General features: G+C 40.5%; 1 protein-coding gene across 5 annotated transcripts in view; it reads left to right on the top strand.

Annotated features, from left to right (window-relative positions):
* The window catches only part of DOCK2 (dedicator of cytokinesis 2), a 407128-nt gene that overhangs the window by 162800 nt on the left and 218056 nt on the right, over window positions 1-26272 (top strand). For 4 of the 5 annotated variants that reach the window (XM_040630309.1, XM_040630312.1, XM_040630307.1 and 1 more), the window contains one exon: window positions 14706-14822. In XM_040630309.1, coding sequence (XP_040486243.1) covers window positions 14706-14822 — 117 coding nt within the window. The remainder of the gene's footprint in view (window positions 1-14705; window positions 14823-26272) is intronic. The other variant, XM_040630308.1, reaches the window with a different exon arrangement.

Genomic DNA, 26272 nt, shown 5'->3' with positions numbered 1-26272 from the left:
TACCACAATTCTGTGAGTAAGCTGTTATCATGCTCATGTTACTGATGAGCAAACTCAGAGGGTAAGTAAATACAAAGTCTTCCCTTTGGCCAAAACGTATGATAATAAAAATGTTTATGTCACGTTAACTGGAAAAAGCAGAACATAAATTGGATACTGCACATAGATTTTTGCATGCGCAAGGACTTGAAGGCATCATAGAGTAATACGTTAGATATGTTGCAGGGCTGGACTTATGGGTATATTATGCCATTTTTGTTTCTGATAATATTTGTGAAATAGATAGTGAATTTTTAAAAGCTGCATAATTTAGTGGTGTAATCTGAGGGGATAAAAGAGGTAGTTGATTTTGTTAGACACTATAATTTATCCTGTATATTTTTGTGAGGGATTGGAAATGTGAAAATGAAGGCAAGGCTGGTATTGTTTATGTTTTCCTCTGGCTTGGCAGGTGTCACTGTGGCTGTGGGTAGGTAATAAAGGGCAGATATGCCTCAAAGAAACTCATGGAGAGGCACTAGAAATCTGATAAGCAGGGTCTGAAAACAACCTCTGTGAAAAGTGGATTTTTTTTTTCCTGCGAATAGAGCCAATCTTCAGGGAGCAGAGGGGATGCTTTCATATCTAGGGGCAAGGAGTGACACAATTCAGGGAAGGTTGGAGAAGAGTAGTTATGATCTTCCAAAATACCCCCAGAAGACTAATTATTTATCTACTTGAAACTTACTCTGGAAGACAAGTTACAATACCACATCCTCTTGGTTATAGGCTAAAAAGTGAAAGAAGAAAAGAAAGAGAGAGTACATGTAAGAAAAAGAAAGAAAATCACAAGTATCTTTGTTTTTTGAGAATAGATAACTTAGAACATCTATTATTTTGCATTATTACCTGAATTGATAAGATATAAAATAAATTTAAGCAATATCATTTACCCATTTATTTATTCTTCCATCCATTTGTCCAACCATCCATCCATCCATCCATCCATCCATCCATCCATCAACACATTCATTTCACATATTTATACATGTGCTTAGTGCTTCCACTGTGTCAAGTGAATGCTACACTTTGAAAACTCAAAATTGAAAGATGTGGCATCTTAGTTCTAGGAAATATTGAACGGGTCTTGTCGGAACTCAAAAAGTACAGCAACCAATTCTACTTAGGATGAGGTGGGGGTTTAAAGAGTTTGAATGGGAAAAGGCTTCCCAAAGGTGATGAATGAGCTGGGTTTTTTGACTGTAGACAGGCAGGTGACCAGGGAGAGAAGGGCATCTCAAACACAGGCAAAACCCATCTGGTTACTCTCTATGGGAGGGATGAGCTGGCTAAAGATGATTAGAATGGCTGGGTTAGTTCCTTGAAGAAATAAAACTTCACCAGACTCAAAGGGCTGAACTTCCTCAAGGAGTGGCCCACAGTCCAAGGCTAAGATGTGGTGAACTCTGTTTCATGAAGACATTGTAATTATGGGAATATCATAATCAGAATTCTAGGGAGTAGGTAAGAATCCAAGACTCAATATGAGCAGGGTGAGACTTGACACAGGCCAAGGAAAAGGATTTGGAAGAATACATAAGGGTTCCTTATGTCTTAATAGGCTATACTCTTATTAATAAGAGAAATCACTCTTAGGGCTCCTGGGTGGGTCAGTCAGTTAAAGCATCTGCCTTCCACTCAGGTCATGATCCTAGGGTCCTGGGATTGAGCCCCACATCGGGGCTCAGCAGGGAGATTGCTTCTCCCTTTCCCGCTCCCCCTGTTTGAATGCTCTTTCTCTCACTCTCTTTGTCAAAAAAAATAAATAAAATATTAAAAAGAGAGAGAGAGAAATCACTCTTATTATAAAGCCCTACTTATTATAGCAAAGAGCATATCAGGTGCACATTTTTCCTGCCAGTTCTGACAGCACCTCCCTCAGGACATCTTCACAGATTCCCCTAAATTGGTTTGTTTTTTTCCTGAGTTTATTTAGCACTTTGTGTTAGCACTGTTATGGTCCTTTCCTCATTGAGTGTTTCTTCCCTAGCCATACCCTGCCAATGGACTATTGCTTCTTAAAAGCAGGGCCTGGGCTTTCCCTGTCCCTGAATCCCCAGCACTCAGGACAGAGCATGGCATCTAGTGAGTCAGTGGTACTCAGTCCTGGCTGCACATCAGAATTACATGGAGAGCTTTCAAAAAAAAGCAATGCCTGGACCTCAGCCTTGGAGATTTAGAGTTAGTCTGGGGTAGAACCTGGGCATGAAAATATTTATACATTTAGAAAGTCCCCCAGGTAATTCTAGAAATGCAGCCATGGTTACGAACTACTAAAGTAGATGCTCAAAAAATGTTTCTGGAAGTTTGAGTGAATGCCACCCTGGCTATCTCATTTTTGTAGGACAGGAGTTTGGGGTGGAGCAGCAACTTGATATTTAGGCAGCTACCCAAGGTTCTAAATTCACCCCAGACCTAGGAACACTGGGAGCAGGATGCTACATGCTAATTGGAAAGGAACTCTTAATGTACTTCTCGGAATAAACACACGGATCTAGTTCAAGATGAGTTGGTTATACTAACCACTTAGGCTGGACTATCATTGGCTAAGAATATAAAGGGGCTGAACATTCAGAAGAAAGGCTTTCCTGTTTGCAGCTGGTCAGGATCAGAGCTATGGATTATATGGCCCTGAGTATATTTTGGAGACTGGGAAATAAAGTGGCCATCTTCTTTTCATCTAGAAAAACCATGAGACACCATAGATCAAATTGGAAAATTAATAATAAATCAGAAAATAAATTAGTTCTCCCTCTTCCAAATTTATTGTAAGTACAAGGTTGGTCACAGAGAGATAGTGGGAGAGGAGGGAACACACAACCTAAACTTTCCAAAATGAGTTGGGTGGGGATGATAGTAAATATTAAGCATGTGATAGAACTGTAAATATATATATTGAAATCATCACCATGATTAGGGAACAGTGAAATAAGTTACATGCGCTTTATCAACATTAAAGCAGAAGCACACACTATGGTAAGTCAGGGAAGATAGAGACACAGAGATATATATAGAGAAAGAGGGAGAGAGAGAGAGAGAGATTGGGTCTTCATACTTCTCAAGATGAGAAGAACTGCCCTAGTTCTAGAAGATGGTGATTTTATCAGCACCATGCAGAGGTGCACAGTCTCTCTTGTTTTTTCTTTTCCCATTCCCCCACCCTCCTCCCCTCTGAAGTCCTCAGTTTGTTTCTCATAGTCCATAGTCTGTCATGTTTCATTCCCCCTTCTGATTACCCCCCCTTTCTTTATCCCTTTCTTCTCCTACCAATCTTCCTAGTTCTTATGTTCCATAGATGAGTGAAACCATATGATAATTGTCTTTCTCTGCTTGACTTATTTCACTTAGCGTTATCTCCTCCAGTGCTGTCCATGTTGCAGCAAATGTTGAGAACTCGTTCTTTTTGATAGCTGAGTAATATTCCATTATATATATGGACCACATCTTCTTAATCCACTCATCTGTTGAAGGGCATCTCGGCTCCTTCCATGATTTAGCTATTGCGGACAATGCTGCTATGAACATTGGGGTGCATATGGCCCTTCTCTCACTACGTCTGTATCTTTGGGGCAAATACCTAGTAGTGCAATTGCTGGATCATAGGGTAGCTCAATTTTTAACTTTTTAAGGGACCTCCACACTGTTTTCCAGAGTGGCTGTACCAACTTGCATTCCTACTAACAATGTAGAAGGGATCCCCTTTCTCCACATCCTCTCCAGCAATTGTTGTTTCTTGCCTTGTCAATCTTTGCATTCTACTGCTTGTTCTGAGATGAAATTCTGGGGAGGGTTTTAATTATATACAATCTGAGCTGGAAAAACAGCATTGATGTCTGTGTAACTGCACACGTAGATCAGAGGATTCACATTCATTCCTCAGATTTATTGCTCTTTCTGGTCAACTCTTACATTTTAGATTGGCCTACTTTCTCCATAATTTCCCAACAAAGGAAAAGAGTTTGAAGGGTAAGATTTTAAAGCCTCATGTTGATGGTAATTTTTCTAGTTTCTGGTGTGATCAATTCCTAAGCACACTTGTCAGTGAGAGTTGGCTCTGAGCTCTGCCTGAGGCATAAGATAGTAGGTGTTTTATGAGATCTGTCTCTGAACTTAGTTTTGTGCCTACCTGAGTTGGGAGGGGTTCATGGGGAGAGATTCCTTTTTTTTTTTTTTTTTTTTTTTTTTTTTTTAAGGAGGACAATAGAATTTTGATTTGGGGAGATCCTGCTGAGGAACCTTGATCAATCATTACTGAATGAGCTGTCTGATGTCTATGTTCTTTCTCTGAAGGATGGCTGAGTGATTAGGGGTATTTTCACTGTAGGAAGGAAGGTAGAAGATTGTGTATATTTTTTTATTCCACTTTTCTCCTGTCCAAGAACCCCTTAGTCATTTGTGTGGGGTCAAGCTTTGTTGCCAGTACAGTTGAGGAAGTCCATGCCCAGAAGCTTCCAGATTCTCCATTCTGATTTAATTTCATCTAAGAATCTCTCCTTACATTTCTACAATTTACCTGACACTTCATATTAGTTTTTCTACTTAGTTAATTAAATGAAATTGATCTGGTGATTACTTATTGTATGTCAGTTATTTGTGCTATGTACTGAATCTAAATAACAACACAGATTTAATCCCTGTCCTCAAGGAATTCAGGGATGATGTACAATCTATTATTCAACAGTGAAACGGGGTCAGATAGGAGTGGGTATGTTATGACTCTTAACTCAAACGGGTTTACACTCTGTTTTCATGTTCTCAATCAGGGCTATATTTTAACAGAAGAGAATTAACTTAAGTCAAAGAATGACATTCTACCCATGGAATTTCAGATATCAATAAACAGTTGGAGATGTATTTGAGAAATCATTTGGGGTGGGGGAGAATCATGTTGATCTCTACAGGTAACTTCTCTGCCTGTGGCTTAAGCCATCCTGGCATTGGGGATGAAGTATGGTGATAAAGCAAAGGCATAAAGCAAAAGGAGACAAAGAAAACAGAAAAGAAATGGTAGGCTGCCATTGGAGGGGACAGAGAGAAGGGCAGTAATGGAAGGAGGGAGGAAGCTCATTGGGCAGTCCTGGCATGGAGAGATGGAAGCCACATTTTGAATGGCTTTCTGGATAAATAGTAGCAAAAGTTTTCACCACCAGGGAATTTTCACCCACCATTTCTTTCTTTTTTTTTTTTTTAATATTTTTGATTATATTATGTTAGTCACCATATAGTACATCCCTAGTTTTTGATGTAAAGTTCGATGATTCATTAGTTGCGTATAACACCCAGTGCACCATGCAATACGTGCCCTCCTTACTACCCATCACCAGCCTATCCCATTCCCCCACCCCCTCCCCTCTGTAGCCAACAGTTTGTTTCTCAACAAAAGATAAAATGAACTTGTGGGACTTCATCAAGATAAAAAGCTCCTGCACAGCCAAGGAAACAGTCAAAAAAACTAAGAGGCAGCCCACGGAATGGGAGAATATATTTGCAAATGATACTACAGATAAAAGACTGGTATCCAAAATCTATAAAGAACTTCTCAAACTCAGTACAGGAGAAACAAATAAACGAATCATAAAATGGGCAGAAGATATGAACAGACACTTTTCCAATGAAGACATACAAATGGCTAACAGACACATGAAAAAATGTTCAAAATCATTAGCCATCAGAGAAATTCAAATCAAAACCACACTAAGATACCGCCTTACGCCAGTTAGAATGGCAAAAATTGACAAGGCAAGAAACAACAATTGTTGGAGAGGATGTGGAGAAAGGGGATCCCTCCTACATTGTTGGTGGGAATGCAAGTTGGTACAGCCACTCTGGAAAACAGTGTGGAGGTCCCTTAAAAAGTTAAAAATTGAGCTACCCTATGATCTTATTGGATGCATGGTTTAAAATACATGGTCTCCCAAACAAGAAGCGTGTATTAAACATCAAGTGATGTCTTTACCCATTTTTTTAAAAAGTATAATATATAGGCACCATTCTGAATTTTCTGACCAGCAGAGTTAAATAGGGTGCTCATCTGGAGTTCATCTTGTTCTCACACAAACAAAAAATCTTGACATTGTAATTAATAAGCCCATGTGGTAATACTGAAGATGCATCAGTATACAATTTCTGTTAATTTTTTGGAATATTACAAAAAGTTCACAGACCTCCATTTCTACAATGAAAATCTTAAAGGAGCCCATTGCTGTAGGGCCATTTGGACATGTATCTTGCTTGCTGCATTTAGATATTGTAAACAATACAAAATTGTTAAAATACCTTTGTATACAACATGTTAGCCTGGAAACCAAGAAGACATGCATTCAAATCCACCTCCATCACTTATAATTGTGTGACTTAGGGCAAGTTACATAAAACTCTGAATTACCTTGTTTGTAATATAGGAAGAACTAGTGTAGCAGATTGATAAGATTATTCTGTGAACTAAATGAGATGGTGCATAAAAAACACTATTATTATAGTAAACAGCATATATGAAGTATTCAATAAATGTTGAATGGTAATGATAATTAGAATGAATCTTATTTTATATCTTAAAATGGGGTAATACTTGTCCCCAGGGTTTTCCCAAGACACACTGACATTATAAATACAAAGCACACAGTTCATTGCCTGGCACATAGTAAGAATTCAACAATTGTTAGCTGTGTTCTTTATCCATTTCTCCTTATACAATCTCATTGACTCCTCCTGTTTTGAAGACTAACCACAAAAATAGAGCATCTCCGAGGTACCGCTTCATAAGTGGCTCCAACCAGTCTCCATTCATCAGTGCTGAGATGTTAGACTTACAGACCTTGGAAGGCTTAATTTTTTCTCTCTAGGCTGCAGGTTGGAGGTTCCAGTGTATTTTAATAAAAGTTCCCACAAAGCAACTTACAGGATCTGAATAAAAGCAGCATTTCTCTCTAAGCACAATGGGATTTTTTTGTTGGAGGTGGTGGTTTTGTGTGTGTTTTTTTCTTCCTGGTTGCTTTAAGTAGATTTTTTCCCCTACCTTCCAGGAAATGGAAGTTAAAAGCATTTGATAAATGGAATAAAACATTTCATAGTTGAGCCTTTTAAAAATTCTTAATCCATGTTACTTTGTAGAGCTCTTTTGTCAGCTTAGTAACACTGACAACATCACTCCAGCTTGTGAGCGTCAGGGCTCTGTGGCAGCCCCAGCAGGGGGTGGGAGTTCTCAGGGAGGGGAAGGGCCCTCCGGCCTCAACACGGGGCTGCCTGCAACACGTTGTGGTCCCTGCTGTGCACCTGCTCAGCCCTGTGAGTATGATTCCTTGGGTGTTAGACTGAGTTTCATTCTGCTCCAACTGGGAAATAGTTCTTTTCTTTTTTATCACACAAGATTATTACGAACATTTCTAACAAAGCACAGTAAGTAAAATTATCCCTTTAACCTCACATCTCTCCTTCTTACCTCTGCTCAGGGGCACCATTATTAATGATTTGCCACTCATTTTTACAGACTTTTGGGACATAGAAAACTATTTTTCAAAAACATAAATGGGCTTATGCATGGTGTTCCATAGTCTCTTTTTACTGAGTGTATTAAAGATATCTTTCCAGATCAAGGCAGATCTACCTTCTCCTACTCCATTGTATGGATAACCTATCATTTATACAATAGGATCCCAGATTTGGGGACATTTATCTTGCTTGCTGCATTTGGATATTAAAAACAGTACAATATGCTATAAACAGCTGTGCACACAATTGTTTGCCTTATTGTTTAATTTGGACAAATTTGCAGAATGATTTATTATCTACAAGTGTTGCTGCATCTATTCATTTCTATGATCCTAAAAGTTGGAGTCAGGGGCAGTTACAAGCCTGGACTCTAAAGCATCCTCACCTCTCAGCACCACCACCGTGCTTCGGAAAGAGCACCGAATTAGACATAATTGAGCTTGGGTTCAGGTGTAGGCACTTAAGAATGGATAATGCCTGGGCAAGTTACTAAACCTCTCTGATCCTCATATTTTATCTGGGACTTCATTGGTGTTAAAAAAAATTAAGATTATAGATGTCAAGTCTATATGCAGTTTCTGACATATGATATGACCTCAAGATTGGTAATATCAGTGTCAGATGAGAGGCCACATCTTCTTTTCCTTTTTACCTATCTTTCTGCCACCAACTCAAGCTCTCCTCTTCTTGAGAAAGCTAATTTATGGTGCAGAGACACTTATGACCACATGAAGGCATTGCTTAAGTCCTACCTGAGAAATGGGGGACACCCAGTGGGTAGGAAAGGCAGAGATGATGGAGAGCGACAAAGCCCCCTACTGGACTTACTGACCCCCAACTTCCACTTCTCTGAGTCCCTGGCTCCCTCTGTCACTTGCTTCACACAATGAGGTGTTGTACAGTTAGAATCAAATCTTTCAGGATGGAAACTGGTTCAAACAAGAGGAAAGAAGACAGACAGTGCTAAATCTAGAACTCATGAGAAAATCACATTGCCTCAAGAGGTTGTAAAAGAGGTGACTCTGCTTTAGATGGTACTGTTACTATCTTTTGAAAGTTGGGATATTGGTTAGAAAAAGGTCTTTGGATTTAACTCTGTAGTTGTGACCTTGAAATCTTTATCTTAGTACTAAAAAGACCTGAAGACAAAGCAGGTGGGGGAGCTGGGATTGTCCTTGCCATGAACACGAAGACCAAGACTGCTTGTGTGCTGGAGTGGAGAAAACAGTTGGCCGGGCATTGCTCAGGATAACTGGTTTTTCATTCTTGCCCTGATGACCTTACTTATCACTGGTCACATGCCTCCCCCCTCCTTCTCAATGTTTGGTGTAGAATCCCCTGTAAGATGATACATTAAACATAGTCACATAGTTTGCTCCCTCTTGAAAACCTACTGAAGTGAAAGTAAAGGGAGCTTTCTAAAGGAAGGTAGACGCCATATGGGAAAAAAATAAATGACCTAGCAGACCCAGGAAAAGTAAATCATAAGCCAGCAGTGGGGAAACTCATCCAATCTAAAGCAAAGATTCCCCCCAAGTTTCAGGAACTGGTAGTACCAGGTGCCCCTGGAGGTGGGATGAACGAGAGGAGCTTTAAGAAGGAGAACCAGTTGCAAGTGTGTTTAAGAAACAGTCTGACTCCGTGCAGCAGGGCTGCTGGAGGTTTATTCTATAAAGAGAAAACAGAGGGCTGGAGTACGAAACACTCGGCAAACTCGAAGTCAGTGATGCCATACTCAGAACAAGTTGTCAGTCAAAGTATGTATCCTAGAAGCAAAAGCCTCTGGCACTTCTGTCCCACTCAGCTCCTGGAGTGCTGCCGCCGGGGCTTCACCCTTCAGATGAAAGAGCAGAGAGTATGTGTCTGTGGAACCTGAGCAGTGCAAGAAGAAAGACTTGTATATATGGGTATTTGCGCCTCTCCGACGAACTGTTCCAACCAGATCACCCTACAGCGAAGCTCCCAGGCCCAGAAATGAATAGAAGCAGCATGCCCAGAGTTGCCAACCAGCCTTTGAGTTAGCCAGACTGAGATAGGAACATACCATCACATATTCCAGAGAACAAGGAAAAACTTGAACTAAAAGAGAGTGCACAACAAGCAAACAAGAGAAGCAGCTTGGAGGAAAGGGTGGCTCTGTGAGGCAAAGCAAACTTAAAAATATAATTTTGAAAAATAAAAGAAGAGGCAGTCGTGAATCAGAGAAAATACAGTATAAAGAATTTTGAAGAACTAAAAAGAATTTCTGATTTTTCCCCCAAATTGTTTTTTTTTTGTTATTTTTTTTGTTTTGTTTTGTTTTGTTTTTGCCTTTTAGGGAATGAAAAGTTGTATAAGAGATGGGAATTTGTCATAGTTTACAAAATATTTTAAACACTGAATATTGGTCAGGCCAAAATTGTGGTCTGACAGTAGGGGAGAAAGAGACATGGGAAGGATGTTAGTGCCCGACGGGACTGGCCGAGGAAAGAGTGAAGCTGTGTCGTTTACGGTGCAGAGATAACAGCTGAAAGAGAAACAAAAATAGTTTAAAAAAGGCATCATACAAGCATGTTATTGGCAACGTGGTCATAAATACCAAAATAATAACTACCTCAGCTGGAAGAAATAAAGAATTTTCTCCAGCAAGGGGGACAGGAGGGACTGCTGTTTTGTTGTGGTTATTTTGTTTTGTTAGTGAACCTTGGAGGACATTTTTAAACTTTATAGATTTGTAACTTTGAAAAAAGGAAGCAAAATTTTATATCACCATCTGTTAAGTGGTCAGTATCACTCGTATAAATGTAGAATTCTCCAATGGTTAAAAAATATCTTACGCGGTTAGGTAGTGAGCATGTCAAAGCTTTTATAAATACATAGGGAACAAGGTGAACAAGGAGAGAACTGGTTCAAAAGGATTTAAGATTCTTGATTTTTTGTGGGAGAAGAGATGCTTATATACAATTTTCCTCAGATATAAAACAAAATTTCTATGGAACTATATAGCCTTTAGCAAACCAGCAAATAATAAAACAAAACAAAATAAAATAACCCCTTTGTCATTTTTCTACAAGTTCACCTCTAACTTGACAGGGCTGTAACATTTCCGGGTTCTAATAAGTTGTGGATGATTACTCAAGCAAAGTTACGTTTCTGGAGAGAGCAAGAGGCCCACCGCCGCTCCTTCCCCAGCCAAGTTGGGCTGATCACAAATGCTCTATTAAAAAAATCACATATCCTCATTTTGCTTTATTTTCAAGTTTTTTATCTTTTTCCTAAACACCTGTCATAAATATAACTTTAGAAATAAAATGATGTTATTGAGTTCTAACTAGATGTGGTTGTGCACTGTTTGTTCTAACCTGAGGATTTCTCTGCTTAAAAAAAGAGCTTTGTATGAAATAGAGTTGTGTTAAAGACATATTAGCACCAAGGGGAGATTTTTCTACTTGATATCAAAACAAGGGTTGAAAGAAAAATGAAAAAAAGAGGACATCTTTTACATAATTTGATTCAATGTTAGAAAATGCTGTGTCTATGTATTATTACTTAAAATCATCTCATGTGTGGTATGTTCTGTTATTACTCTGGAAACACTGTGGGAGATTAGTTGTTCTGAATTGCAATGGGCTGGGCATAGGGCCTAAAGTAAAACATGAGGTACCCCCTCACCCTCTTCCAGCTCTCCTTCTACCATGTTATATATTGGGTTTATGCATAAGATTTCACTTAAAGAAAGGACTCCAAGTTCCATCCAGTTATCACAGCCTATAATTATTAAAAAAAAGAAAAATCACTGCCATTTGCAGTGTGTTTAGGTTGGATGGATTAATTTCTTTGCAAGGCCCATAATGGGAAGACTGACTTTGTCTTTTCAATTATAAGCCACCATTTAGTTTGAGCCCAGAAGACACTTTCCTAGAGATTCCCTGCACTTGCCTGGCACTGGAGCAATTAACAGTAGGTGATTTGTGGCTGCATTTTTACTGCTTAGCCCAGGTTTATCATCTTGAAAGTTTTCCATTTGCATATATGCTATACATTTTCTTGGGTGACATTTCGATATCATCCAGAGTTTAGATTATGTATTGCCTTGTACTGCATTTTCTGCTACGTGCTGAGAATCTGTAAGCCCAGGCAGAATGCTGCTGCAGACCCAGGGGTATACGAGTCATAGCACCACTTATTGAGGGCTTACTATGTGCCAACACTTAGTATCAAGGGATTTACCTGCATTGCTTTATTTATTCCTCAAAACAGTACTTGGAGGTTTCTACTGTTTGCCACATTTTATAAATAAACTGAAACTCAGAGAAGAAAGGTAATTTGCCCAAGGTCACCCAGCCAAATGAGCAGAACCAAGATTCAAACTCAAGTCTGTTTGATTCCAAAACACTCTGCTATACAACCTCCCATATTGGGAGCTTTCAGAGTGAAATGAATTGAATTTGACAGTTTTCCACTTTTAAATACCAAACTTCCTGAGCAGTCTAATTGCTGCTCTTTGGACTAAGATGAAATGGCTATTTAAAAGAAGCAGGGAGCAGGAGGTCAAGAGAAAAGAGGTTTTATTATCTCTGTTGGTAAAGGAAGAGATGTAATCCGGGGGAAAAAAATAACATCAAATGGAAACCATTATATAAATTTGCAGTGGGCTTAGGTTGATGAAATTGCAAAGGAATGCAGAGAAGATAAGGGAGTCACGAATACACAGCACTGAAGATTTTCTAAAAGGGAAAGAAAAGATCAGAAGTCACTGAAGGCAGTTAGAAGTTGGCTCAGTTGAAGTCAGGGTCTACATATCTTAACGGATAGGAAGAGGCTGACAAGGCCCCAAAGCAGCAACCAGAGATCTGTGTTCCTGTTCCAAGCTGCTTGTGGGTCTGGGTGAGGAGCAGGCTCTGGAGCCAGATCGTTGGGTTTGAATCCTTTTTCCCTAACTTTCCAGCTGGGCGACTCTGGACAAGTTACTTAACCTCTCTGGGCTTCAGTTTCCACGTGTGAGCAATGGAGATTATAACATTGCTCATCTTGTTGTGAGATGAGGTAAAGCGTTTGGCAAGGTGCCAGGTATTTAGTAAGCACTCACATGTGTTAACATTATGGTTCTTACCATAGGCATCATAGTCATGTAATGTACGAGATAGAAAATTGTAAGTCAGTACAAAGGGCTTGAATAAATAAAGGAGAAGGATGTCAGGAGAGAGGTTGACCTGCAGCTGAGAAGTGAAGGGAGATGTTCTTTCCCCTAGCTCTTAGCAGATGTGGGGAAAGGGCTGGATGGTGGTAGGAGAGCTCACCTAATCTAGCAAGAGAATCTTGCAAGAGCTTGAGGTCTGGTAGGACTTAACAGAGCACGAGAACATGTTTCTGTGAAATACATGCTGTGAGGGAAGGCTTGCTGGTGAACTCCACGGAGAGCTCCACGGGGCTGGAGAATCGGGGGTTACAGTCAAAGTGTGGAAGAAGCAAGTGTGAAGCAGAGAGAGGATGCAGGCTCTGGGTTATTCATCTTTGGATGGCAGTAGTCACTGAGAGTCCATTGAGTGGGGACGGGGCTTTATAATAAGCACATTTTCTTTCTTTCTTTCTTTTCTTTTTTCTTTCTTTCTTTTTTTTTTTTTGCCTTCCTCAACTCTGAGTCTATTTCCTTTCATTGGTTACATTAAGAGACAAACTACAGTTGAGTTAAATGCAACAAAGGTTAATGAGGTGCTTATGAACAAGTGTGAGTAGTTATCCGCTTTATTATTTTTTGAATCTCAAAAACATTTTTTAATACTTTTTTTTATTATGTTATGTTAGTCACCATACGGTACTTCGTTAGTTCCCAATGTAATGCTCCAGGATTCGTTTGCGCACAACACCCAAGTGCTTCTTGCAACACGTGCCCTCCTTAATACCCATCACCAGGCTAACCCATCCCACCACCTCCCTCCCCTCCGATACCCTCAGTTTGTTTCCTAGAGTTCATAGTCTCTCATGGTTCATTTTAACCACCATTTCTTAAGCATTTTGTTTATGTCAGGCTCTGGCTGGGTCCTGGAGACACAGGCTGTTCCCAAATTCCAGCCTCCATTTCCAGAGCTTCACAGTGTGTTGTGTCATGGTTCTCAGCCACCAGAATAACCCACATAAAATTCAGAAGTTACTGATGCCCAGGCTAGTTCTCAGACCCACAGAGTCCCCTACAATGGAATTAGGCAAGAACATTGTTCCAGAATTACATGTGTCACTTTTAAGTCCACATCAACCTCGAAAGACTAGTGAGAAGAACCTTCCATAGTTCGTAGATTATGAAGTTGAGGCTCAGAGAAGTTAAGTTATAAGTGAGAACACACAGTTAGTAAGGGCATAGTTGGAACTCAGACCTGGAGCATCTGATCTTAAAATCCCAAGGCCTTTGCACTTGGCCATGACCACCCTTACAGGTGTGCATAGATGAAACTCTGTGTCTTAAGGGTATGCTGGTAAAAGGATTTGAGAATGTGGTGAATCTGCATTGTAAATATCCCTGAAACCCTTGTGCATTGTGGCAAATGCTCAAAAAGCATCGGCAAGTTCTACCCAAGGTTCAGTGACTTGTATTGAAAGCACCCTATAAATGTTACAACGAGGCTCACCATGGATTTCCCCCAAGATAGATAACACAGCTTCTACTGTATAAGCTCTCCCATGGTTATAGTTTCCATCACATAAGCCCAGTCCGGGACTCCAGAAACACTGCCTGCTCTATTCATTCCTTAAGCTCAGTGGTGATAGTGACTTCCTTCTATTGCTAATCCCTAGGTTATTTTGTTTTGTGACTCAGCTTTTTCATCACCCATACAACTAATTTCCTGCAGTAAATTCCCTCCTTATTCCAGGTTAGGTTCTGACCATTACACCAATGAAGAAACCAAGATTCAGAGAAGTAGCCAATAGCACAATGATTCTGCAGTTTGTATTCTAAAACAAAAATTTCTGATTCCAGAGTTAAGCTCTGAATCTCTGCCTTATATTTAGTGAAATGTAGTGAAATTTAGTGAAATTTCTGGTGCCCAGTGCCAGGTGGTCGTGGCCATGGGGATAAGATGACAACAACTGCAATGATGATGATGGTGGTACTGGTGGTGGAGATCTTCGTGATTACCATGTCTGACCGCCGTTGTATGTCCTTTGGAAGAGATATGCAGATACAATGTCTGGTTGTCACACAGGTGTCTCTGACTGTGTTCCAGGCATTCACCTACCACCACATCCAAGAAATCATGGTCCAGCTTCTTCGCACAGTGAACCGGACGGTCATCACGATGGGACGGGATCATGTTCTGATTGTGAGTAGATCTCGTCCTCTTGTCAAACATTTCAAACTGTTCAGGGTCAAGGAATGGGTTTTTGGAATACCAGGTCATGTTGAAAACCTAGCACTAATCACTACTTTGTTTTGGAGTACAACAGTGAGATTTTTCTTGTCTGAGTTGGGATAACATGAGAGTTAACTCAAGTTACTGAAATAAAACAAGACTTAAGACTTGTCCGCCAAGTTGAGTGTACCAGTGGGGATGAAATGTTACTGGTAAAGACTGAAGAATGAGAGAAGCTTCTTGTAAGTGGGCCAGGCAGAATGTTCCCCATTCACATCCACCAGGAGCCCTTCCTTTTGGACTAGAGTCAAGCAATGCCCAGTCTCAGGGTCAGCTTGGTTTTCTAAGTGGATTCACTGTATGTTGACTCTGCCCACAGACGTTAGTTAATTCAAGTCATTGCTAAGTTTTGGGTTAGTCTTTTGCACAAATGCTGTATTCTGAAGATCAGGAGATTCCTGCCTCATAGTCTGGTTATTTTCCCTCTGTAGAAGAAGTCTATCTCTAACCCTTTAACCTTTGCCCATCTTGCTTTAAACCAGGGGCCAAAAACAATGCTTGCAGGGGCCAATCACCAATATAAATTAGTATGTTCAACTATGTCACTCCTTGGCTCAAACTTCACCAGTGGTTTCCCATCTCACTCAAAATAAAATCCAAGCCATTGTTAGAGAGAGCCTGAAGTGCCCTCTAACCCTTTACTCCCACATAAAACATGATTATATTTGCTGTTGCCTCAGTTTCACCTATCTCCGCCTCAGGTCTGAGGGCTTGTTTCCTCATGTAAATCCTATCTTGGCTCAGGTGTCACCTAATTAGAGAGGCTATCCAGCACCTCTCCATCCTCTTTCCATCTCTGCACCTTACGTACTTCTTTATGTTTCTTAGAACTCATCACCACCTGAAATATATATATATATCTTCCTTGATTGATTGATTGATTGATTGTCTGGCTCTGCTTGTGACAAAATGAGCTCCAGAATGTAAGGATTTCATTTGTTTTGTTCACTTGTATCTCCAAACCCTACAATAGTGGTCTGCATTAGTAGGTACTTGATAAATATTTGTTGAATGAATGAACGAATGAATGAATGAAGTGTACCAGACAGGGTCTCTAATATTTATTGAGGACAAGTGCTTCACAGCTGTGATTGGTTGACATCATGTGGAATTGGACCATACAGTTGCCAGAACTCCCAGCTTCTCAAGAGAAACTGAAAATGTAAAATTTCCTGATATTTAAGTGTTGGCAGCTAATAAAAAGTATGTTTATAAACATTCTCTGAGCCCCAAACACCTGGATTCAGCTTTCAGGAAGCCAGTTTGGGATCTCAGCTAGGTTTGGGATGTTGATTGTTCATACGCTATAGTCCCGCTTCGTGGATACAGAACATAAGGTGCTGAGTGTTATTTTAAAAGTAGCTGGGCAAGGATTTGATCCCGAGAAGCAGTGGAGTGTAACAATTTTCTTTAGACCCACTTGGTTCTGTTCAGTCATGTCAATGCATGTTTGCTTAATGTATACTGTGTGCATTTAAAGCAGTGGTGACATCCATAGAGAGTGCCAGCAGGTCAGGTGCTCCTGCCTTCCTGGGGCAGATAGCCATGCAAATTGGTCTTCGTCATTTGTCTCACTTAGCATCCTTCCACCTTAGAAGTATCACCATTTCTTATTCAGTTACAAGCTTCCATATCTGTGGTTTCCATAACACCCCTTAGATAAGCATTTTATGACCTCCCTAATCTTTATTCCTTTTCTTTGGAGCCAGATCTAAAGATGAGCATCAATCCATTTGGCTCATCTGTATATAGCAGGTCTTAACTCTCTGTCTCTCCTTTAGAACAGTCATCCTTTAAAACAGCACCTGGATCATAGGAAGTGCCAAACAACTAGTGTCTTGTTATTTTCCTTTCTATCTGGTACAATGTGTCTCTCCGTCCCTTTGCATTATCGACAAAGGCAAGTAAGCATACTTTGGCCCTCATTCACTATGGCCCATTGTCTGAACCTTTCATTTGATGCTCTGCCCTAGTTACTTGCCCTTCCAACACACATTCCTCACTGCTGCCCCACTCATCTTTGCCAGGACACTCCCATACTCTGGAATATTCTGTGGGTCCCCACTCTCCACCAGATTAAGTCTTATGACCATTCTCAGCTTCTGTGATCTGGCCACAACCACATTTCTCAGCTTTTTCATCTACTTTTCTCCACCCAATGTTCAGCCAAAATTGATGTCTGGATTGCCCAAACATGCCTGGCATTTTCTCACTCGTGCTGCTTCCTTTGTCTGGAATTCCTTAGTATGCCATCTCAATCTATTGAAATCCCACCTAGTCTTCAAGGTCCAGCACAAATGCACCCCTTAGGATACTGCTCGAATCTCACCAACCTGGTCGGGAACTCCCTAACTCTTCTAATTCACACACCTCTCTTTCTCCCTTTGCTTGTTTTTAGTTTTATTGAGGTGAAATTTACATGCTTTAAAATTTAACCATTGTAAGTATTTGGTTTGATGAGTTTCAGTAAATGTATAGTGGTGCAACCATGACCATAACTCAGTTGCTAACACTTCCTTCATTGCGAAAGTTCCATTTGCAGTCTGTCTGCATCCCACCCCTACCCTTCCACCCCCACCACAGCCCTGAGCAACCACTCTTCTACTCTCTGTCTCTATAGATTTGCCTTTTTTTTTTTTTTGGAAATTTCATGTAAATGGAATTATACAATTCAATATCTTTTGTGTCTAGCTTCTTTCCTTAGCATAATGTTTTTGAAATTCATCCACATTTTAGGCTGTATCAATACTTACTTCCTTTTTATTGCTGAATAGTATTACACTGTATGAATATGCCATGCTTTGTTTATCCATTCTCTAGTTGATAGATATTTGAATTATTTCCAGCTTTTGGCTATTATAAATAACATTGCTCTGAATATTCACTTAACAAATTTTGTGCGAACATATTTTAATTTCTCTTGTGTAGAAATCTAGTAGTGGAATTGCTAGGACATATGGGAAGCATATGTCTAACCTTATAAGGAACAACCAAGCTGTTTTCCGTCGTGGCCATTTTATATTTCCATAAGCAATATGAGGGTTCCAGTTTATCTACATCCTCACCAACCCTTAGTATTGTCAGTCTTTTGGAGTTCAACAATTTTAGTGGGTTTATAATAATTCTAGTGGTGTCTCACTGTGATTTTAATTTGCATTTCCTTGATGACTAATGATGTTTCTATGTACTCTCTCTCTCTCCCTCTCTCCTTTTTTATTTTTTTAATTTTATTTATTTATTTATTTTGAGACATATCTATCTGGGAATTTGCCATACCAGCTCCTCCCTTATACCACAGAACTTTTAAGACTTGGGCCTTTCTATAAAATGGTGTAATAATAGACCTTCTTCATAAAGTTCCTATGGGAAATAAATGAAATAGCACATGAAAAGTATTTGCACATGTGTTTCTTGTACATAATATTCACTTATTTATTCATTCACTATTTTATGAGAACCTCTTATATACTCAGCACAAAGACTCAGAAATGAGTCAGGCATGGTCCGTGCCCTCCAAAAACCAGGACTTCCTTCAATGGGAAGTCTTTCAAATACCTCAGACTCACTGTGTCCCAAACACAACTCATCACCTGGCCCCTGGAGCCTGTTCCATGCTCTCCCTTCATTTAGGACCCCATCTATGGTATTGACCTCCTAGAATTGTAGGAGCTGCCTTTGACTGCTCCCTCTTACTCACCCGCCTACCCTTCTAGCCTCCTACTAAATCCTGCTATTTTCCGCACATCTGGCTTCAGTCCTTCCCCACCTGGTTCCCCCCATTTGTCCTCAGATCCCCTGTACACTCTCAGTCATTGGGCTCATTGTACTTAGTCCATCATGGTGATTTTCTGCTCTACTCCAGCCTCCATACATTCTGTGGATGCCCTTAAGGGCAGGGACCATGTTTTACTCACTCTTTTATCCTCAACTTGCAGCAATGCACCTGGCATACTGTGGGTACTTAATAAATGTTTGTTAAGCAAATGAAATGAGGGAAATAATCCCTAGAAACGCTGTGTTATTTCATACCTTCATGTATTTGTATATGCCTTTCTCTCGGATTGGAATGCTTTTCCTTCTTCAAAGAATGCTTTCTCTAAATATCAGGAACCCATATCTCAGGGAGTGTGGGAGCATTATATGTCTGTTCATACTTGTCCTGTCCCCTGGGCTGATTCCAGGAGCCTTGCAGAGGTTCTAAGTTGAAAGTTGTGTCATTAGTCTCTATGACTCTTGAGTTTGTTGTTGTAATTACAACAACGAGAGGGCTGAGTGGGGGGTACTGGAAGTGTGTAGAAAGCATACCTCACTAGGAACAGTAACGTGCCCGAACTAGAAGGAAGGAAAAACCAGGTTTTTCTTAAGATGTAGCCTCATTTTCATAAAATAGTCCTTTCTAGCACTTCTTAGAATAGAAATATCTCCTCCAAATTAAAGAAAATGATGTTGGAAAGTAATTACTCAGAGGTCAGGAGTCCCTGTCTTAGTGCTGAAGGCCCCAATTTAATTTCATATTGAAGTTTGACAAGAAGGAGAGAGCCCCATTCCAACCATCACTTTCAGTTTTCCAGATATAATTTTTATTGGTCAGTTTCCTTTGCTTGGGAATATTAAACAATAAATATTTACGACAAACACCAGACATGCCTAGTACTTCTGAAATCCTGAGAAGGCTTCAACTGGATGTGGGGTGGCTGGTTGTTGGCACGTCATTATGTGGGATTAAATAGTGACTTCTTTTTTTATTTGTAGGAGCAGGAACATTATGATAAAAGGTGTTAGCTATTAAAATTACAGGAACCATAGGGCTAGGACGGATCACTTCTTGTGCATAGCACATTGTAATTATCATTTGCTGGAAATAACCATTCCTGATTTTTTCTGTAAATTGCTTGCCTAAACAATGAAGTGTTGATGGTGACAAATGAGCAGAAGGAAAATTTACAAAAACAAAAAGCAAAAAAATCTTTTGTATGACTGCTGCCCTCTCTTTTCTTTGCCAGAGTCTAAACAATCAGATATACATTTATTTACTAAAGTTACCAAGGAGTTTGAGGCTGAGAAAGGCAGCATGGTTTGGTAGAAAGGACATTTTGGATAAGAGAGAATGGGAGAATATTTTTTTATTCGAGTAAAATTAAATACACTGATTGTTACATTAGTTTCTGGTGTACAATATAGTGATTCAACAATTCCATACATTTCTCAATGCTCATCAAGGTAAGTGTACTCTTAATCCCCTTTATCTATTTCACCTATCCCCCTACCTATCTCCCCTCTGGCAACCACCATTTAGCTCTCTGTCTTTAAGAGTGAACAGGAGAAATTTTCCATATTGTTCGGCAGAGTAGGCTCTGTGACTTTATGCCAATGTCACCCCTCCAGACCTTGGTTTCTTCGGTGTGATGAACTCTATCATTTTTGAGATCTTTTTCATATATCTAAGTTTTCTGATTTGGCCAATGCCTATTCTCTTTTTCCATCTTTCAAGATCATATATCTAAGTTTTCTGATTTAGCCAATGCCTTTTCTCTTTTTCCATCTTCCAAGATCCTGGGTCAGGGACATAAAACAGATTTTGCTTCATGGGCCAACTCTGGTGGGTTAGTAATGGCGACCTGTAGTACTGCACTGAGAAAGACTCAGGCTACATCTTAGCTCAGGGGTAGGAGCGCTGATTAGGGATGTCTGTCATAAGCATAAGCTTAGAGAACAGTGATATATGCAAGGTACTTGCAAATATTATGTATTGACCAAAATCATTGGTGTTTTTCCAGCCCAATCCAAAAGTTCTTGTAGAACCAATATTCTCTTCTGTGTATTTTTGGTTCTTTTAAGAAGACTGTGATATAAGAGCAGAAGAGTAATGGGAAAAAGCAAACAAACAGTAATCTGAGAACTTAACATTTTACCAGGGAATGGTTTCTATGTGCTACATGTCACATTTTATCAAATGTAAGGTGCACCGTGATTTTATATGCCCATAAGAAAGAGAACATGCTACCAATTAAACTGTGACACAGTGGCAATAATTGCACCGACTGTAATCTTCAGAGATATTTAAAAAAACAATTTGGCTTGGAAATCCGTGCTGTGTGATGGAGCACATCTTTGAGTCCTCGCGGGTAATTATCATCACATGTCCCATGGTTTTGGAGAATAGACTGACTGAGCACCAGAAAGTGAAAGCATCATGGCCAAAGTCACACAGCTAAGGGCAAGGTGGGACGCGAACCAGGGATGTCCAACATCAGAGCATGTGTCTGTCGTGCTGTCCCATTGTTTTGGAGCAGTGCAAGGAAAACTTTCCAGACTTGTTTGTGTAGCTGAGGGCTCGGTCTCAAGTTACTTTCCCTGGCCAGTGCATCCTGCTGCTGACTGCTCTACCGAAGGCTGCCCCCTGTGTCCGGCCTCCTTAGTGCTGAGGATGGACAATCTCATAGGGAGAATCAACCAGGGAACTTAAACACTGCCGGAAATTCTTGGAAGGGAAACAATCTGGTAATTTTGTTGAAATTGGGATCTAGCTTTTATTTTGGGTAATTAAAAGAAGCCTCTGGGTGATATATTTTGGGCCTAATTACCCCGGTTTTCACGGAGGAGTCTGTTGAGTGATTAAATAAAGGTAAATGCAGTTGGCATCATGCCAGCTTTGGAAATTCAGAGTAGTTTGGAAAAAAAAAAAAACTGGAAATCACCCCATCCTCCACTGCTTCACCTCACAATAGCACTGAAGACTCCATAAAACACCTGACTCATCTGAGAGCCAGGCTTTCAAGGCTCTGAGTTCACGTTCCAAATGGCAAATGGCCCACCCACATGACCACTCTCTGACACACTTTGAGCCCACAGACCCTAGGATGCTTGGGCAGGGGCCACAGCACGATAGTAACAACTCCATCCAACCATGTCCCATGGAGAGCAGGTGTAAGGACAGTCAAGGACATGAGGGTGTGAGGTTCCAAGCCAGAAGTGGTCTCACGACCCTCACTCAGCAACCCAACACTTTGTTAACAAACAATATTTCTAATAAAGCTATCAATTATTGAGCAAATAGTCTGTATTCCAGGCAGAGAACTAAGCACCTTATGTATCTTACCTCTTAACCCACCTCAGGTACTCATATTTTACAGATGAGGTAACTGAGGCAGGCACAGAGAGGCTGTGTAACTTGCCTATAATCACACAACTTGTGCGTGGAGTAACTGGGATTTGAATCCAGGCAAAACTGTTTATAGAGACCCTCCTCTTAAATAGCATATCGTGTACTCCTATACTATGAAGACCCTAAGTCATTCTTTAGGCATCAAATATTTTAAAGACGATAATGAACACTTTTACCCCAGCTGCTGCTCTGCCTAGACCATGCAGTCTGATGAGATGATCTACGTGGCAACTTCAGAAACCTCTGAAATGGCACTGGGTTTTGGTGGCTTTGTAATGACAATGATACCTTTAGGATCAATTTTCTCAATTCTGGGAACCCGTAAAATCGAACAACAACATTGAGTGTCGGTACTTATGAAACACCAGGTTTATCAGAAGACAAAGCTAGAATGGAGGTGCAAAATTATCTCACACCTTCTTCTCCTTCTGCGTGCAGTGTGTCCCTACACTCTTGAGCAGACCTCCAGGTTCTACGTCTAAAGGTCTCTCAAATCCAAAGCTTCCCTCCACCACCAATGCCACTAACCCATGTCTGGCCATGACTATCTCTCACTGCTGCCACTGCTGCCGCTGCTAACAAGACACACTTTCTCCTCTCTTGTCCCTTTTGAATTTTTCACATTGTAGCCCACGTGGTCTTATAAAGTAGAACTTTCTGGTGAGAAAACATCAATGGCCCCACAGTGGCCAAAGATAAAGGCCCAGCTGCTCACCATGACCTTCAGTGTGCCTGGTATGATGGCCTGCCTCTTTCCCCTGTACTCTTTATCCCCCACTCTTGTGCTAACTCGATGAACCTGCTCTGTTAGTTACAGAATGTTCCTTTTCTCCTTTGCATTCCATTCCAAGTGGCATTTGCATGACATTCCCTCTGTCTAGAATATACTCCTCTTACCCTTCTTTACAAAACCTCCTCAAAAACTCCTCTTTCTCCTTTATGTCTTGGCCTCAGAGGCACATCTTGACCCCTGTTCCGCTCATGTTAGTTGGGACCTCTCTGCTCTCTTCAGGCTGAACCTGCCTCATGTATTCTTCGTACTGTTGTGAGAACATTCTTCCTAGCACTATAGAACATGTCTTCATCACTTCTGCACCTACAGGAAACACTGGACCCCTGGCATGTAGGATGACCTCAGTGAATACCTGCTGAAGGAATGGAAGGTTTCTGCTATTTATTTTATTTACATACAGACCATCGTTCTTTTCCTTAACATGTGTTCCTATTATCAGCCTTATGGCATGATTAGGCTAGGAGTGTAAGAGAGGAGAGAAAATTATTATTGAAGAACTGGACCAAATGTAAGGATTGGGGGGAGGATGTATTCATTCTCCTCAGAGGATGCACATGTCGGTGATAATCACAATGAACATTTCTAGGGTGCTTACTTTGTGGCAGAGATGGCACTTTGAGGATATTATCACATTTCATTTGTGAGGTTGACAAAAATTATGATCCCCTCTCAGAAAGGAAACAGTGATCAGAGGGTTTCAGCCTCTTGTCCAGTATCACATACCTGAGAAGGAGGAAGATAGAGTCCAAATCCAAGTCTACAGAGTTCGAAGCCCCCATTTTAAGCATTTCACTGTACATGTCTGGGACATTGTTTTTCTGATATAAAACTTGAGAAAAATTAAGAGAGTAAATGTGTGTGTATGTGTTAGGGGGAGATAAGGTTAAGAAAGAGAATAAACATACGAGAGACTTGAAATTCCAGTTGGTAAACAAGAGGTGGCATCATTAGCTTGGGGTAGCTGGGCTGCTGCGTGATCTGGTCATATAGAGGGTGCTGTCCTCTGGGTGAGGAGCCTTTGTTTTAATTAAGATTGTGGTAATTGCATACCAAGGAGTACATGGCCTAAAATATATATGCAAAAAATGAATCAGTATCTCAACTTCCAAGGAACCCATAGCTTAGTGCAGAAGTCAGTTATTAAAGCAGACTTCATGTAATTGGGTAGAATGGCATGAAAAATTCGAATAGGTGGAGAGGAAAGGTTAGGGGTTTGTAAGAGGGAGCAGCATTTTTTGCCTTATTTCCATCTCACGGTCTATGAAATCTTCTCTCATTCCTCAAGATCATCTTTCTTCAGTGACCTCATTGTTCTTTGTCCTATTTTTCAATTATAGCATTGCCATATCAGAATGAAATTTTCTCTTTACCTATCTATGTTCCACAGTAGACTGAGATTCTTGAGGAAAGTGACTATATCCCATTATCTTTGGGGTTCCTGTCTGTAGGCCCAGGGTTTAGCAGGTGGCAGTCATTTATCCAAGCCATGAAAGTGAATGAATGGAAAGAACAAACTAATTGAAAGTACAGAGTAATGTCTAGCTTTAAAAGAATTCTAATTTAAAAAATAAGATGAGAGAAGATTTGTTTCATGTCAAGCTTTCATATAAAGCTTTTCTATAGAAAATTCCCAAATAATTTACTAGCCCTGTGTGGTAGAATTCTTTCAGAGAAATTAAGTTTCAGAGCTGGGGCATAAACAAGAGCTTGTTTCATTCTCCAAACCTTCCTTCTGTTCCATGATGAGCCACAGAGATGGGAATTAACAGGAAGTATGAGGTTCCTGAATTTGTTAAAACAGCTACTGCATCCTCCCCGGTCTGCCCAGTCAAGCAGACCTCTGCTCTGAGGACAGAATGCTCCTAGATAATAATAAGCACACTCCTGTTGCTGCTGCCACCGTGACAGTCTTGCACCTGGCACCAGGACACATGCCTTGTGGTTCTACAGGGGAGGTGAGCTGAGACCTCCACTGGCAAGCAGCAAGTTTCCTATGCTGCCGTTCTCAGCACCCAGAGAGGGAGAGGCAGAGACCAAGTTTGGAAATTGTAAAATGAGTACTTAGGAAATGCATGACTGGTACATCATCATCCTAACAAAATTACTTCCAAATATCTCAGTGCCTTTTAAATTCTGTAAATGGAGCTGGACAGATCTGATTTGAACAAGTTATTTTAAATGTGTTATTAAAGGTAAGACTTTACTATATGTCCTATACTATTATCTGGCACTGGAAGAGAGATCAGCCTTTGCTTGTCCTTGGGGAACTTTGGAAACTTAAGAATTTTAGAATGTCTGCCATTTGGGAATTGACTGATCACTCTCATGCCTAATATTGCTTTTTTAAGGGCTGTGGAGTTGGGGCATAGATCTGGAGTTTGAAAGACTTTTACTAGCTGGGACCTGGTCCTCCTTTTCTTAAGGAGTGAGAAGGCCTTATTCCAGGGCTAGGAAGTCTCTTCACTTGACAGTTCTGCTTCTCAGTGCCCTTATCTGTAAAATGGGATTAATAATAGTTATTACCTATCAATCCCACAGTGAGGATTGAAGAAAAAAAGTCTGTGTAAAGCTCATTGCACAGGGCTTACCACCTATCAGGCCTTTGGTAAATAAGAGCCTGTATTATTCTCCTTCAGTGCTGGAGTGTTCTCTTGCTTTGACGCAAGTGCTATGAATCAGATGACAAACTATTTTGTGGCCCTGGCTTGGGATCTCTCCTGGATTTGGGAAGTACTTTTGGGCTATTGCTATAGCTGGGCTGTGAATAAAGCCCCCTTGAGATGAAACTGGTCACCGTATGTCTGTTACAAAGTCTTGAGTCCCAGGTTAGAAGGAGAAATCCCATCACAGAGGGTCCTTCCCTGTGGGAATGTTGTTGAGGGACTGGAGCTGCCCCTTGAGAAACCCTGTTGGCACAACCTCCAATGCAGCCGACTTCCCCTACACGGGTCCGGTCCATGCTGTTCTGTCTGGGGCACTGGCCTTCTAAAGAGACTCGAAGAAATTAATTCTGTCAAATGACCCTTCGAGATCAGAACCCTTTTTTCTAGATTTATGCTACATTCATGTAATGATGCATTTGTGCAGTCATTAAATTTTTATGGTGATTTTTTAATAACATGAGGAAATTCTATGTCTTAAATATAGAGCAAGGGTCAGAGGACCCTAACAACATCAAGAAAGTCATCAGGGACCCTAAAAGCCAGGGAGGGGAAGATGTGTGGCCCCTCATCAGAGGCCCTGGATCTCCCAGAGGTCAGGCCTGGGGGCCATGCTCTGAAGCTAAAATTATTTTTGTATCTTCTGCTTAAGCGACACATGATGTGTACATTTCTGTAGCTTCACTTTTTCTAAAATGATTTTGCTTTCCTTTTATAATCAGGAAAAAAACCCTCAAACACT

Source organism: Ursus maritimus, unplaced genomic scaffold (assembly GCF_017311325.1).
Source record: "Ursus maritimus isolate PB19 unplaced genomic scaffold, ASM1731132v1 scaffold_15, whole genome shotgun sequence".
NCBI classification, from domain to species: Eukaryota; Metazoa; Chordata; class Mammalia; order Carnivora; family Ursidae; genus Ursus; species Ursus maritimus.
The sequence above is the reverse complement of the archived record's forward strand: the minus strand, read 5'-3'. Positions and strand labels throughout refer to the sequence as shown.